The following is a 13,585-nucleotide window of genomic DNA, read 5'->3' on the forward strand; positions in this document are numbered from 1 at the left end:
GTTCGTATTCATAGCGGGCTTAATGTGCTGACGTGGAAATTAAAAGAAAAAGTTTCAAAAACACTTTTGCGTTAACCCGGGGAATCCCGCATGCGCATTTGTGTTATAACTTTGGGCGATGCTTCGCCACAGAAGAATATTTATGAGGGATATAAGAACCCTTCGCCCTGTGTATTGCGGTTATTATTGACTGTGTACCTTATCACCGCACCACACAAGTTAAAACACCGGTTTCTATGGTTAGAATCCTGAATCCCGAAACTGTCGTTTGGAGGCTCTTGTGCCGTTGTCGTGACTGACCGTTTTCAACAGAGGATTGCTTTCAATTTGGTCCGAGTTGTCATGACATTTGGCCCGACTTCTTTTTTTTATTATTTGGCCCGACCTTTTGCGCATGCGTAAGTGGCGGCGCGGCGCAATAGCACCACCTGCAGTGTCGTGATATATTTTTCTAGTTATACTGGGCGCTATATTGCGCATGCGCCGCGACGATATTCATCATGCGCAGTAGGTCGAAACAAATATATTAACCACCCGGTCTAAATTTATCACGACCCTCCGTTGAAAACGTTCCCGACCGACGTTTAAACGTTGAAACTTTCGTTTTCGATTTAAAGTCTGCAGAACTGAGTTGAGTATGTTATTTGTAGCTTAGAATAAGCAAGTAGGCTACTACCAACAAACTTATTTTAGATTAGTTTAATATAAGCATATATATTCTTTGTCTTTGCTTTACAAATAGAATAATACTAACAGAGTCCAATGAAATGATTTGGGTGTTTATTTCATTACTGGTAACTATCTACACAGCATGATGAAACGGTACAAAATGTGTTAAGTAAATAGTTGCCCCGGAACGTTATTTTAGTCGGTCCGTATTTAATAGACCTCGTATTGTATTTGTTCCGACCTACTACGCAAGCGCAGTGGTGTCGCGGCGCATGCGCAGTAGCGCCCGGACGATTCGTGATATATCTGTTTCGACCGATATATTTGTACCTGGCGCTACCGCGTAGGAAGTACTACTAACAAATAAGCAAGTACTTAGAAAAATATGCTGTGTATAATACAAATTGAATATTTTTCTTAGTCGATTAAACAATGCTAAACACGAACTTACCTTCTTTGTCTTTGCTTTACAAAATAGAACAATACTAACAGAGTCAAGTGTAACAATGTAGTGATTTGGGTGTTTATTTCATTACTGGTAGCTATCGGCACAGCATGCTGACGTCTGACGTATATTCGGACGTAGCGACGTCAGCAGTACAGAGGGTAGAAATGTACCTTGAAACGGTACGAAATGTATTTAGTAACTTTTGCCCCGAAACGTTTTTTTAAACCGGTCCGTATTAAATGGACCTCGTATTGTATAGATGTCGCGGCACATGCGCAATAGCGCCTGGTACAAATGTATCGGTCGAGGTCATGGCGTCCTCTAGAGGGCGCAGTGGTCGGAGCGAATATATCACGAGACCAGGCCCAAATATAAATAGGAAATAATCGTATTTACGAAGTTTGCGCAAACGCTGTTGGTAAAAGTTATTATTATTTTATTAAAGTGATCCTTATTTTTTTGACGTATTTTTTGCTATGGCACTTATAGTATTTCTATGTATTCATGTTTAAGTATTTCCCGCGCATTTGCACAGCTATTAGATTTATTTACATGCTGCACTTTTGGGTAAGGGTGTATTGTATTGATAATGCATGAAGATAGCTGATGCTAAACGCAATATCTCAGTGAAAACCAGTTGTCGAATAGTCTTAAGGTGGCTGTACACAGTATCCGGAATTCGTCCGTTTTGTCTGTTTTGTCCGGATTTCGCTGCCGCATGCGGAAATCGGTAATGGGTGTGCATACGACTTCGCATGCCAGATACTGTGTACAGCCACCTTTATCGTAATGTCAATTCTGTACCTTCTGCGTCCCTACCTATAAAGTTGACTCAGATAATTTATTATTTTTAAGATACTTAGGTCGGTTAGATTTGATTTATATGGCTGATGAAAAAGAAGTGTTCACCGCAATTTTCGCTTTTTTCAACAATGGATTTCGTGTGCTCTCAATGCGGTTAGTAGCTTTTGGACAAATGATATTTTAGGCAATTTTGTTTTATAGTGAATCATTTGGTAATACACTGTTTTGATGTTTCGTTCGGTTAAATAAAAGATGTAGATTTGTACAAAAATACATGAACTACATGAGTAAGTAAAAGTTAGTGTTGGCTAATTCAATAATTTACCTTATTTCTAATTGTAACAGCACAAAAGATGCTAAGCTTTGGTTTGACACTGTTACTTTTTCCCATATCTTTCATGTTCTTTATACAACCGAAATAAATCAACTTTGAATTATAATAGGTATGGACAACTGCTAACTATAATATCCAACACGGTTGATGAATAAAATACGATTATTTGTATTTAATACTGTGATAAGCAAATCAAGGCCGCTGCAAATGCAAATAGATAACAATGACTTAACTGTTTCCGCAGAAAAAAAGGCCTGGAATGTTAGTTTTCTAAATTTAAATATAAAAGGCACAAAAAAGCATTTTCTAATCCTGCATAAAAGGTTAAAATTTTCTTACACTTCTTACACAATAATTCCTAAAAATAACCCTAATACAGATTAAATTTAAAACGAGAAAGAGTATATATCTTTTATGATAAAAACAATTTTACTGCTGTTGCATTTTAAATATCAGACAACTCTGCCATTGTTTCTTCTAATTGTTTCTTTGCGTCTTCTGCTTTTGTTTCGGCAGCTTCCAATTCATCTGAAAGAAAATTGTGGTTTTAACTTTTAAATAATCGTCACATTGATAAATTAACTGAATATATATATATATATATATATATACACAGCACTAGTATTTCGATTGTTTTAGACTTAACTGTTGTCAATACCTTTGATAAAGTCATTTTCCCAAATGTTCGTTTTAAATGTTAGTTTATTTTTAAACTATATTTTAAGGACAATCAATTTAATACATTTAATTTTGTTTTATTTAACTAATAAGAAGTAGGGTTTTTGTAGTTTGAAGTAGGAAAGTAAATGTCTTTTAAGAAAGTTTATTTTTCACTTACCTTCCATCATTTTGATTTTATGGTTTAAAGTAGCAACCTCTTGTACAGCAAGTTCCTGTGAATCTTCCGACTGCAAATGGGAAACATTTTATATGATAATGGCTGTATAGCAGTGTATCACACTGTACATGTACTCAATAATAGGTTAACTTACTTCTTTTAATTTGTGAGAGAGTGCAGCAACTTTGTCTTGTAGTGCATCAATTTCCTGTTCCTGTATTATTTCCTTTCTCTCAAAATCATGAATCCTGTGTTCAAACTCAGTCATTTCTATATTTTTTTCTTTGAGGAGTTTATCCAAATGGTCAATTCTTTCTTCCTTTTCATCCAGTTCTTGACGCATAGTCGCAAACTTTTTCTTTACTTGTTCCATAATGCTAATATAAATGACCTAACCAAACTAAACATAAGAAAAATATTTAAAAACATGTACAAATGGTACAGTAGGTTACATTTACATTTCATCAAATATACAATAGCTAATATAACCTCCCTACATTAAAGAAACAGAAACCATGCCGCCTCCATTAAAGTGAAATAAAAGTGAATAAATGATTCGGCTTGGTTAGCCATGAGGAATAAGTGTTTTTTAAACTCCTGCAAGTGCAGCTTCATAATTTCACACCATAAAATTTGTTTCTACAGGTCTCCTGTTTTCTTTATTTATTTGCCTCTTGTTATAATTTAGTCACACTCTTCATCAGTTGTACATATACTACATAGTTTCTTAATAAAGCTAAACTACCACTAGCGCTTCTCATACTTTGGTGTTAGGAAAAACTACTTATTATTGCGAAATATCATAGTACTACGAATTTATAATCAAGATTACATTACTTTAAAGAAACCGTATAGCTCACAATACGTAGTTAAATCTGCATCAACATAATACTTCCGATAGCCGATGACGTAATGGTTCAAACCAACGACAAGAATTATGCCTTCGTGAGTATTGCGACTTGTCTTTGCCTATAGATAAGCACCGTTCAGGTGTGTCTTCGGTACAACGCCCGCGGGCTATTGCTATTCTTTCTAACGGAATGTGACTCGTTAGCACCATAAGTTGTTATCATAGCGATGGCAAACCAGTAAAGTAAAGAGTAAACGCTTAAGACAAGTCAATAAATGCTAAGCAGATGAAACCAAAAGCTTCGATACACGTATACTGGGTTATGTAACGCAAAATAACTATAATGTAGCTATATTCAGAACGGAAGGAAATGCTCGTCACATATTGGTACCACAACACCTCAACACCACAGGCAAATCTGGCGCGTGAGACCAACTTAGCACGTTTTTTGAATGTTTTATACACTTCTTATGATTTGTCATATGCACCAAGACAACCGTAATGCAAATTGTTTTTAACGAAACTCCAATTATCTGTACAGTGTACACCTACCCAACACTGCTTGCTGCGTTTATAAACAACGCCTTCGGTTCAGTTCTGATTCCAAGTAAGCTCGACTACTGAATAACTGCTGTTTACCGTCACGAAAATATGCGTGCGGTTTTCACTCAAACGTATCTACACTTGGACTGCAGGTGTAACGAAAACTTATGTACTTCTTCGTGATTGTAGTTTATATTCAAACCTACTCTAATGTCTCATCGTTAAACTAATATACAGGCAAAACAAACCAACCGGCAATTGTGAAACCGAGCGATCTGTTAATGATCAATCGGCCACACCTGGTCCCATACATCTATTCAAGCGTGAAGTACTTTTCGTAAATGCCTCGCCGCTACGCGTTCTCCTCTTTGTACGCATTCTCCATATAAGGCTTACCAGTATTTAAGTAGGCTCAGTGACGTAAGTAGTTGAGCGTTCTGAGCCATACAATAACGTAATGTCGTCTGACTCCTGTGATCCGCTTAAGCACTTTTTTAGATATTTCGTCTAAAACCGTTACTGTCAATCGTTCGCATTTCGCTTATATTTATCTAATGTTTAACTTCCTATAATAGAAGCTTAGGTAATCGAATATGCGTGTTTTCGAAAAAAGTAAAAACAAAACGCATCAGACTATTCACAAACTGTTTATGTTTATTGTTCTTACGGAAATGCATCATCGTTTTGTCTAGTTAAGCGTATAATTTTAGCTTGCTGAACCGCATCTCCGGTTAACATATACTTTACATAAGTTTACAGAGCATCATATTTACGTAATCCGCTACAAATCAAAACAAAAACGCGCGAGTAGAAAATGTAATTTGGCTAGCAGCCTAAATATAAAAAATACAAAAACAAATTTACCACTGCTGTCTTGTACACTTAATTATAACTACACGGTTTATTCCAACAATCAACCACTAAAGAAACCCGATAGTGCTAAATAAAGTTACTCAATTCGATTCTACCGAAGGTACTCAGTTGACAAAACAGGCCGGCAAATCTCATTTTACACGGTAGTCCTTATACAAATAAAGCAACTACACGATTCTCCTCAAGCTAGGTTAATTTCGCTGGATTTCGCCAGCTTTTTAGATTAAAACCTTCAATAATGTCTCACTGTTTATGACGCTAATCTAATTTTCTCCCAGCATAAGCCCATAAAATATATTTTTCTCAGCCGCCCACTTAAGCTAGCATCAAAAGAACCCGGGCATTGAATTTTTCTTTTACTAACTAGTCTACCCTTTCAAAAACGTTCTGCGTACTGCTCGCAGTCAAATAGAGAAGACTGACGTCAGAAAGTAGACGATGGATATCCGTTCTTGAGCTGTGCGTACAGAACTAACCAGGAAATTTACATGACTTCAATTCGGTACTGTGTTTCACGAACCTCCTAAAATAAAGTATCATCTCCGACTGCACGCATGTAAATTCTTTAATATCTAGCAAGAAGGTATTATCCATAGAATCAAAACATTAAGATGAACTAGCAGTTCTTTGGCGTGAATACGAAACTTTTCAGACCCCTCCTTCAGTCGTATCTTCACCATAAAAGTTTATGGTTATTGTTTTAGTGCTGTTTTACTGCAGTCCAGTTGATCAGGCGTTAAGGTTATGGAAACTGACCTACAGATCACAGCAATTCTGGTGCGTTTATAAACGTTTGGTTAAAAACTTGATTTTTTTTTTAACTTTTATAGAAAGAAACGATTAACCCAAATTTCACGACTATTACTAATTTGCTGAAATGCAAATAAGATTCATGACAATAAAGTCGATAAGTTGTCTTATGCTCATTTATTCAACTAGGACACATAAACTTTATCTCGATAAATTGTGGCACGTCGTATACCTTTGTACTTAAATATTTATTTTTTGATACCCTGAGTGAACCCGAGTTTTGTTTGCTACTTGTTTGGTAGCACTTGGTGCATCCTACTGTTATGATGTAACGAGACTGTCAACAATATGTGTTTAATTTAAGCGGTGTAAAATTTACGTAAAAAATTCCGGTAACGTTTGTACGTATACAAAGTACATAACGCTAATCTGTATGAACTTGGCTCGATATTGTTTTGGTTCAAATATTTATTCCTTTTTTGTATCATTTTCTAACGTTAGTATGAATGTTACTGTCACATAAAGGGACCTTTAAAGGCTAACTGTCTGCCACTGTCCGTAAAAAAAACAATATTCCAGTGATGACAATATACATAATTTATTCTCTTGAATACGTGGTATAGGCAAAATACACAAGTTTTTTTTTGTATTGTGTTTAAAACGGCTGGACGTACATGAGACTGTGAAGTAGTTATTTGTATCTGAGGTGTGTCGTGTGCATATATAACATGGTTTATGGTGAACAAAGAATTGGTTTATGGTTAACATACATTTGATGGTGGTTTCATTGGTTTCTGTTGATTTTTAACTAATTTGTGTTTTTGATGGTGGTTTCATTGGTTTTTGTTTGTTATGTGAGGCTTTTGTATAAGGGTAATAAGATTTTACAATATCTGGATACTGGATACGTTTCGTGCAATAACATGCAGACTTGCATAATTCTGTATCATTGAATCGCAAATAAATGCATATAATACATAATGTAGATTCTTGCGTTAGTTTTACATACAGTCGCGGCAGTAAACTGTGCGACCATGAATTGGTTGCACTGGACGGAAATTGTCCACCAGAGGCACTGCTGGTTTGCCTTCCTCGGTAGAATACAATCCCCTGAACATGTCCATCTATACAGAGATAGAACTGAGTGTTATTTTTTTATATTATCATGACAAAAAAAACGAAATATGTATCTGTTTAAGTTATACTATACGTATAAGTATAGTAAGGTGGGGGAAGATGGGACACCTATTCACTCTTTTTGCCCGTCCAATTTGGTAGTAAACAAAGAACATTCAAAGGATTATAAAACCGTATCCCCACGACTTCCATAGACCGTTGTTAATTGTTTAAACACAATCACGATATTTAGATATTATGTGCTAAAGGTGTTCCATCTTCCCCCACCCTACTATATAATGCTTATCCTGTTTTATAAACAGTTTTGAAATTAATAACTATACCGCTGATATGATCATATAAGTATCCATCTTATTTCTGTGTTTGTAGAACTGCATATTTACCTGCTCTTGAGATATTCCGGTTATTTCGCGAAAGTTGATCCACTCCACGCATTCAGTAAGTGGTGGGGTGGTCAGGGATCCGTGGTAGTGAGCGAAGGCGCCTTTGTCTGTGATAACAATGTGGTCGTGTTAAGTTTTGCGGTTATTGAATAGTATGCCAAACATTTAGTTGCAGTGTATGTGAAGTTTTTTTAACAAAGTATTTAAAAATAATTAGTACAAAAATCAACGGCACACGGCTGACATTGAAGTAAATTCCATAAACTATTATAATAACAAAATGTTTTCACTAAGTATTAGCGATAAATGTTACGTTTTATATGCAAAATATGAAACGAATTAGTACAAAAATCAACGGTGACGTGTCTGACTAAAGTTGCAGTAAAATTAGTAAACTGGTAAACCAAACACGTTTTCATTTGGTACTAGTGAAACCACCATTGTAGGCGACAGGCGTATGTGTCTTTGGGCAATACACCTAACGGCAATTGCTTTAACCCGGTGGTCACTAATGGGTTGTCCAAATTATCAGCCATACATAAAAAAATAAAAAAAAATCCCCCAAAAAATAATCACTTACAAAGTAACGAACATGGTAACTCGTAAGCTGGCACGAGGTGTTAAACCCGTGTGATAACGACTGTCGTTTTCCGGCGACGCGAGGATAAAGTAAGTTACATTCATTCATTCACCGCATAATGCTTATCAGCTTACCTGATGGGAATAATCCATCCACGTCAAGGCATCCATCCACATGGGCTTCGGTGTGCTGTGATGGATACCGCCGTTAGCACATAATGTCCAGTTTTCAATTGGAGTTTTAACGATTATAACCGCGCTTTTTTAACGTAAGGGACTGCGCTTATATAGTTTAGTAGATATTCGTTATAAATGGGACGATAAAACTGAATGGAAAATGGACTATCTTACCCTTAACCCCCATCAAAATTAACGGATGACACATTCATTTGGTAATTTCTCGACTCACTATAGAGATATTTTTAATGGTGATTTCTAAAAGCAGTTCGATTTGCTTTTTTTTCAGAACAATTAAAAGTTTCTTGGTCTTATTTGTTATACATTATAAGTAAACTTGACTTACCGCGTACCGAACCTTCCTAACGTTGTGCAGAAGAAGCTCATATGCAGGGTTGCATGCGTATTTCACCTGAAAAAGGGAAGGTTTAAAGTGATACGACAGTCATCATACTGAATTTAAACGTTACGAAAACCAACTAATTTTCACTCACGTCAATAAATACGCCAAGTACACTCAAACCGTCAGGGTGCTTCATTGCTTCGGTAGCATCCGGGTATTTATCGTTGTAATGCACAAAGTGAAGCTAAAAAGAATTGCAATGTTACGATTGTCATCAAACTGTTGCTATAGTTTTGCTTACCTCTGCGCTTGTAGGTCTGCCGTTGATCGTATGCTCCGAACCACGGTTATTTTCCGCACCCCAATGGAAATGAAATTGGACCAAACGCTGTCTGTGCTGGAAGGGACCACCAGTAAATCCTACATATAGAACAGCGTTATTAATGCCATTCGGGCAACACTGGTTGTAAAATAACACACCAACACGCCCTTTGCGGGGATATTTTATCGAGCAATACGAATCGCAAAAGTAAATTGTACAAAAAACTAAGTCTGAAGAATCATAACATCGCACCAGATTTAGTTCCAGTTGAAAAGAACTTGACCGAAGTACCAGTGTTCTTCACCTTCGTAATTTCGCTTGGGTCGTAACACATATCCAACGAAGGAAAATTCTGAAAACAGTTACATTCACTTGGAACTGTTAAAAATTTAAACATGAAGTTAAATATTTCTATAGTGGGGGGGGGAGATTGGACACTTTTCAGTTATTTTCTTGTTTCATTTTTTAGTTAACATGGAACATTTAAAGAATTATAAAACCGTATCCTCGCGACTTCCATAAACCGTTGTTGATTGTTTAAAACACGATCAGGATATATTTGGATATTATGTGCTAAATGTGTCCCATCTTACCCCACAGAACAACATAGGTAAAAATTTCATGACGTTTGTTTTACCTTTGGGTCTAGGTCCCTTTCTTTGATATCAATGGGTGACTGGCGCTTTCCCTCTTTGCCGATCGGGTAATCAAGGTACCATTTTTCTGGCCCTGTAATTAAAATCCACGCATTTTTTGAATACCTTAGGAAAGTGGGCATGGTTACCTAAAATTGTTTGAGCATATCCCCAGTGTGCCATTCTACGTTGTTGGTCGTTGAATTGTCTTACCTGAGTACAGTATATTGTTATTTGTTATACAACACCCAAGAAGTACAAAATAATGCCAACTTTAAAATTGCGGTAAATAAAAAACAAGAAAAAGAATTACGTTTGAAGCGCTGATGCATGCTGGGGACAGGGAAAGTCCCTTGGAAATTGCAGTTCTAATCATAATATAACACGATGTCCTTCGATTGCTGTACAGCGAGTTCAGGAGATGGTGAAAATTCTACTGCACTGCCACTACTTTTCACAGAGTATTACATATTTATTCAAAAAGAAAACACCTTAACATCTTCCATGCCTGTTTATAAATACACTGTTCACTGCCTAACACTAAATCATTAGCATAATCAATACCCTGATTTATGGTTAACAGACTCGTTTGGGTTAAAGGCGAAAAAAATATTATATTTTTGTAAAAACATTGTCATTTAGTACGGATCCCAATACGCTTATTTTTCCCAGGGTTAAAATACAAAATAATGGGATGGGGGCAGAAACAGAATATCGGGTTATGTTTAAGGAATGACCCTTGTTTAACTCCGCGTGGCCCACTACGGGTGCCCTATTTCGTATACACCCCGTGTTCGCTTAATTACCACATTAACTTTGTCGTTTAGTGTTTTGCCCAAAGGCCCACACGCCGACAATGGTCGAAGCATCCATTATTGAAACCGGGATCTTTCGTTTTTAATGCAAGCGCATTAACCATCGAGTCACGGCGGTTTACGAACCCCAACCAGGTATATTTTGACAAACGATCTTTCAACTGAATTCTGCCTCTAAGTAACCCACGACAGAGTCACAAAGAGTGATCATGCGTAACACTTTTTTAATGATTGCTATTTTGCGTATGACGCCCTTTTGGTTTGCGTAACAAGACCAGTTTTATTGGAAAGGTATATTCTAATTCTCTTTAAACTGATACTGAAGGTATTTGTTTTTCCACATTCCGCACAAGGACATATATTCCGTCTTTTACCCTTATTCTAAAATTTGTCAGCCTGTTATCCTGTTTACGGCGTAAACTGTTAAACAAAAGCTTAATTAGCGTTGTTCAAATTCTTTTTATAACGAAACCATTTGTGCTAAACTAAAGGTTTAATTTAACAATAGAACTAAACCCCCCATAATGTTAAAGTAAATAGAGTACGTTTTACACAATACTACAGCTTTTCCTTGAGAACGAAATCGCTGTCATACTTAATATTTATACTGTATTACTCAAATGTTTACTTTAAATTGCTCTTATTACACTTAAACGACTATTCCGAACAGCAGTTAAACAAAACTTGCCTATTCTTTACAGCACATGGTTACTCTGTACATGAATTTTCAAGTAGTAACAAACAGTGCTTCCGCATCGTTTATGAACAACTTAACCGCTTATTAAACTCAAATAAACCAGATCTAAAAATACGCAGTTTTATAATTTAACCTTGTGTCATATATTTTAGTAGTATAGTTTCTTTTGTGTTTTTATATTCTTTATATTATTTTGCGACAGAAAATATCTTGCAGCACTGCTTTCTCTCTCTTGTAATGGGCGTGTGTGCTCAGAAGAGAATAAAGAAACAAAGAATGCTCTCCGCGGAGAAGATTTGATACCAGCGTGGTGTTGGGCATTGTACTGGAACGTGATAAGCAGCCGATACCCAATATAGTAGACCATTAAATCGCTGTGGTAGTAAACTCCCGGTACGTTTATACGATGTACTGAACATCTGTTTACTGTTGTGCAAAAGCTTTTTGTTTCGATTTAGCCAAAACATGGACTTTTGAGGGTGTTAATTAGTGTAACTGTTACCGAACAACAGACCGTGAAATATGCGCTCCATCGACTCAAGTTATACGGGGCGAAACGCTTCGTTAGAGGCGGACCAGTATTGATTTTAATTGATCACACTATCGATACCATATAGTCATAACTCATATACATTCGCAAATTTAACTATAAGAAATCATTTCAAAATTACTTTGATAAATAAAATATTTGGTATTATAATGGTTGTATTAGCTGCTGGATGGTGGGGTAGCTTGTTTTGACAGAGTTGACATGCCAATCTTGTCGTGTTATTACGAGGAAAGCTATGAACGACCAGTGCGTTCATAGTAATGCGTATAAGTTCAGCTATAAACTCAAAGGAAACTAAAACAAACTTACCGTTCTGAACCGACGACTTCCTCTTTATGAGTAGATTAAATGAAGTATTTGGCAGCGTAATGCAATCCTGCACCTACTTGGTCTGAAAAGAAAGCCACAAATCACAGATTACAGGGCGATATTACTCAACGGGGAGGTTTGTACAAACATTCCCCGTTTGCCGTTTCCCGCTGGCTAACCTAAAACCTGGCCGTACTACAAGCTGAGCGCGAGTTACATTTAACTGCGAAGTGCCATGGGACGAGCATCCCTTTATTTGCTGGTCAGCAGGTAGTGGGTTGCAGCAAAGCAGAAAGTGTCCATCACATAGCCTGCTGCTGTGATACGACCTTCAGTTATGGCGCTGGGCGGGAAAGTAACAACTGAGCGTGCTGTTAGTGCCGGGTAACTAATTTTTTTCTGTAAACAAGACGTGTCACGGCTTTTGTCAGGGCGACCAAGCTTAGTTTTGTATAATTAATGATCAATATGGCAGTGAATAATGCCAACATATGACATTATAATTTAATGCAAAACGGATACCGCGAGATAATCTGTTTAAATTCCGAATCACGGTCGTTATCAAACTTTTAATGGTAAGGTATTTAAACGAAGTGTTCAGTACAAATCTAACTGTAATAGTATATACGTTAATCTTAAACAGACTTTAGGTAATGCCAATAACGGTTGCGGTCTTTTTGTCTCACATTCCATGCATGTTGCGTAAGCAACTTTTGAATACCGAGCATTCAGTAGTTGTTCAGCAGTAGTTGTTCTGCTTCAACAAAAAAGAATTGACATCAAACTTTTTTTAAAGTCTCATGCGAGCTTATCTTTGATCGATCGCTAGAAAGGGTACAGTAAAATTCGTGCAAAAAACTTCTGCGCTGTTTGGCTGATGATATTTTAATCGCTATTGGTCAAGCTTTGTGAAAGATACCAAAGTTATTTAATAAAAATGTTTGCTTCGGTTTGATGCTAGCAACAAACTCAAACATTTTAAATAATTTATTCTTTCTTCTGTGGTCAGGAATCTAATCCTCTACTTGAACCTCCAACCCGTAATTCAGTACCATTCGCTGGTGACAATTACAGTCCAACAGTTATAGATAAACGTTTACCCACACTGGCTTAACACACGGTATACACTGCTTAATGTAGCATTACCGCCCTAACTCCATGTCGCAAACTTTTTCTTCGCTGTTGGGCTGATGATATTTTGTTCTCTGTTAAACAAGCTTTGTGAAAAATCCCCGAGTTTTTTTATCGCATTTTTTGTTTTGATGTCAAACAACAATCTCAAACATTTTAAATAATTTATTTTTCTTCCAGTATATGGTCATGAACTTAGCCTAATTCCCTATTCGAAACACAAAACCGTAAAGTCTGGTACCGTGATAACATTTTCTCAATATCTAATAGTTTTAGACAAACGTTTACCAGCACCAGCTTGACAAAGGGTGGTGTCTATATGCTTCTAGCAAGCTATTGAATCATACATAACTTCCTTTGTTATAATAATTGCTTTCACCAAATCGTTCAGATAAAAG

General features: G+C 36.6%; 2 protein-coding genes and 1 long non-coding RNA gene across 4 annotated transcripts; 1 reads left to right on the top strand and 2 right to left on the bottom strand.

Moving 5' to 3' along the window:
* The first annotated feature begins 1,630 nt into the window (after window positions 1–1,630).
* On the top strand, window positions 1,631–11,897 carry LOC149743242 (uncharacterized). The gene is made up of 2 exons (XR_016386274.1): window positions 1,631–2,074; window positions 11,400–11,897. It is a non-coding gene; the product is annotated as an uncharacterized LOC149743242 (long non-coding RNA).
* LOC149743243 (uncharacterized) lies at window positions 2,404–3,517 on the bottom strand. Its single transcript, XM_089890594.1, has 3 exons — window positions 3,248–3,517; window positions 3,094–3,163; window positions 2,404–2,783 (listed from the first exon to the last, which is right to left on the bottom strand). Exons 1-3 carry the CDS (start codon window positions 3,464–3,466, stop codon window positions 2,701–2,703), a joined length of 372 nt encoding a protein of 123 aa, XP_089746720.1. The 5' UTR covers window positions 3,467–3,517; the 3' UTR covers window positions 2,404–2,700.
* Window positions 6,692–12,163, bottom strand: LOC149743244 (carbonic anhydrase 2-like). Of its 2 annotated transcripts, none has more exons than XM_089890490.1 (10): window positions 12,057–12,163; window positions 9,835–9,898; window positions 9,688–9,779; window positions 9,303–9,402; window positions 9,030–9,148; window positions 8,880–8,972; window positions 8,732–8,797; window positions 8,344–8,398; window positions 7,630–7,736; window positions 6,692–7,233 (listed from the first exon to the last, which is right to left on the bottom strand). In XM_089890490.1, the coding sequence occupies exons 2-10, from the start codon at window positions 9,866–9,868 to the stop codon at window positions 7,111–7,113; spliced, it is 789 nt and encodes a 262-aa protein (XP_089746616.1). In that variant the 5' UTR covers window positions 9,869–9,898; window positions 12,057–12,163; the 3' UTR covers window positions 6,692–7,110. The 2 variants fall into 2 exon arrangements, with proteins under 2 accessions (XP_089746616.1, XP_089746606.1); XM_089890480.1 differs by lacking the exon at window positions 12,057–12,163 and adding an exon at window positions 9,999–10,216.
* Between the last annotated feature and the right edge of the window lie 1,422 nt (window positions 12,164–13,585).

This window comes from Ciona robusta, chromosome 1, assembly GCF_009617815.1.
Source record: "Ciona robusta chromosome 1, ASM961781v2".
Lineage (NCBI taxonomy): Eukaryota > Metazoa > Chordata > Ascidiacea > Phlebobranchia > Cionidae > Ciona > Ciona robusta.

What these genes read in the sequence shown, in the direction of transcription:
- LOC149743243 (XM_089890594.1), bottom strand. Translation starts at nt 3,466, where the DNA reads ATGGAACAAGTAAAGAAAAAGTTTGCGACTATGCGTCAAGAACTGGAT. An exon ending in TCTCTCACAAATTAAAAGAA is followed by an intron (nt 3,164 to 3,247) that starts GTAAGTTAACCT and finishes TCCCATTTGCAG; the next exon opens with TCGGAAGATTCACAGGAACT. An exon ending in TAAAATCAAAATGATGGAAG is followed by an intron (nt 2,784 to 3,093) that starts GTAAGTGAAAAA and finishes ATTTTCTTTCAG; the next exon opens with ATGAATTGGAAGCTGCCGAA.
- LOC149743244 (XM_089890480.1), bottom strand. Translation starts at nt 10,061, where the DNA reads ATGATTAGAACTGCAATTTCCAAGGGACTTTCCCTGTCCCCAGCATGC. An exon ending in GCAGACCTACAAGCGCAGAG is followed by an intron (nt 8,973 to 9,029) that starts GTAAGCAAAACT and finishes AATTCTTTTTAG; the next exon opens with CTTCACTTTGTGCATTACAA. An exon ending in GGATGGATTATTCCCATCAG is followed by an intron (nt 7,737 to 8,343) that starts GTAAGCTGATAA and finishes TTGTTATCACAG; the next exon opens with ACAAAGGCGCCTTCGCTCAC.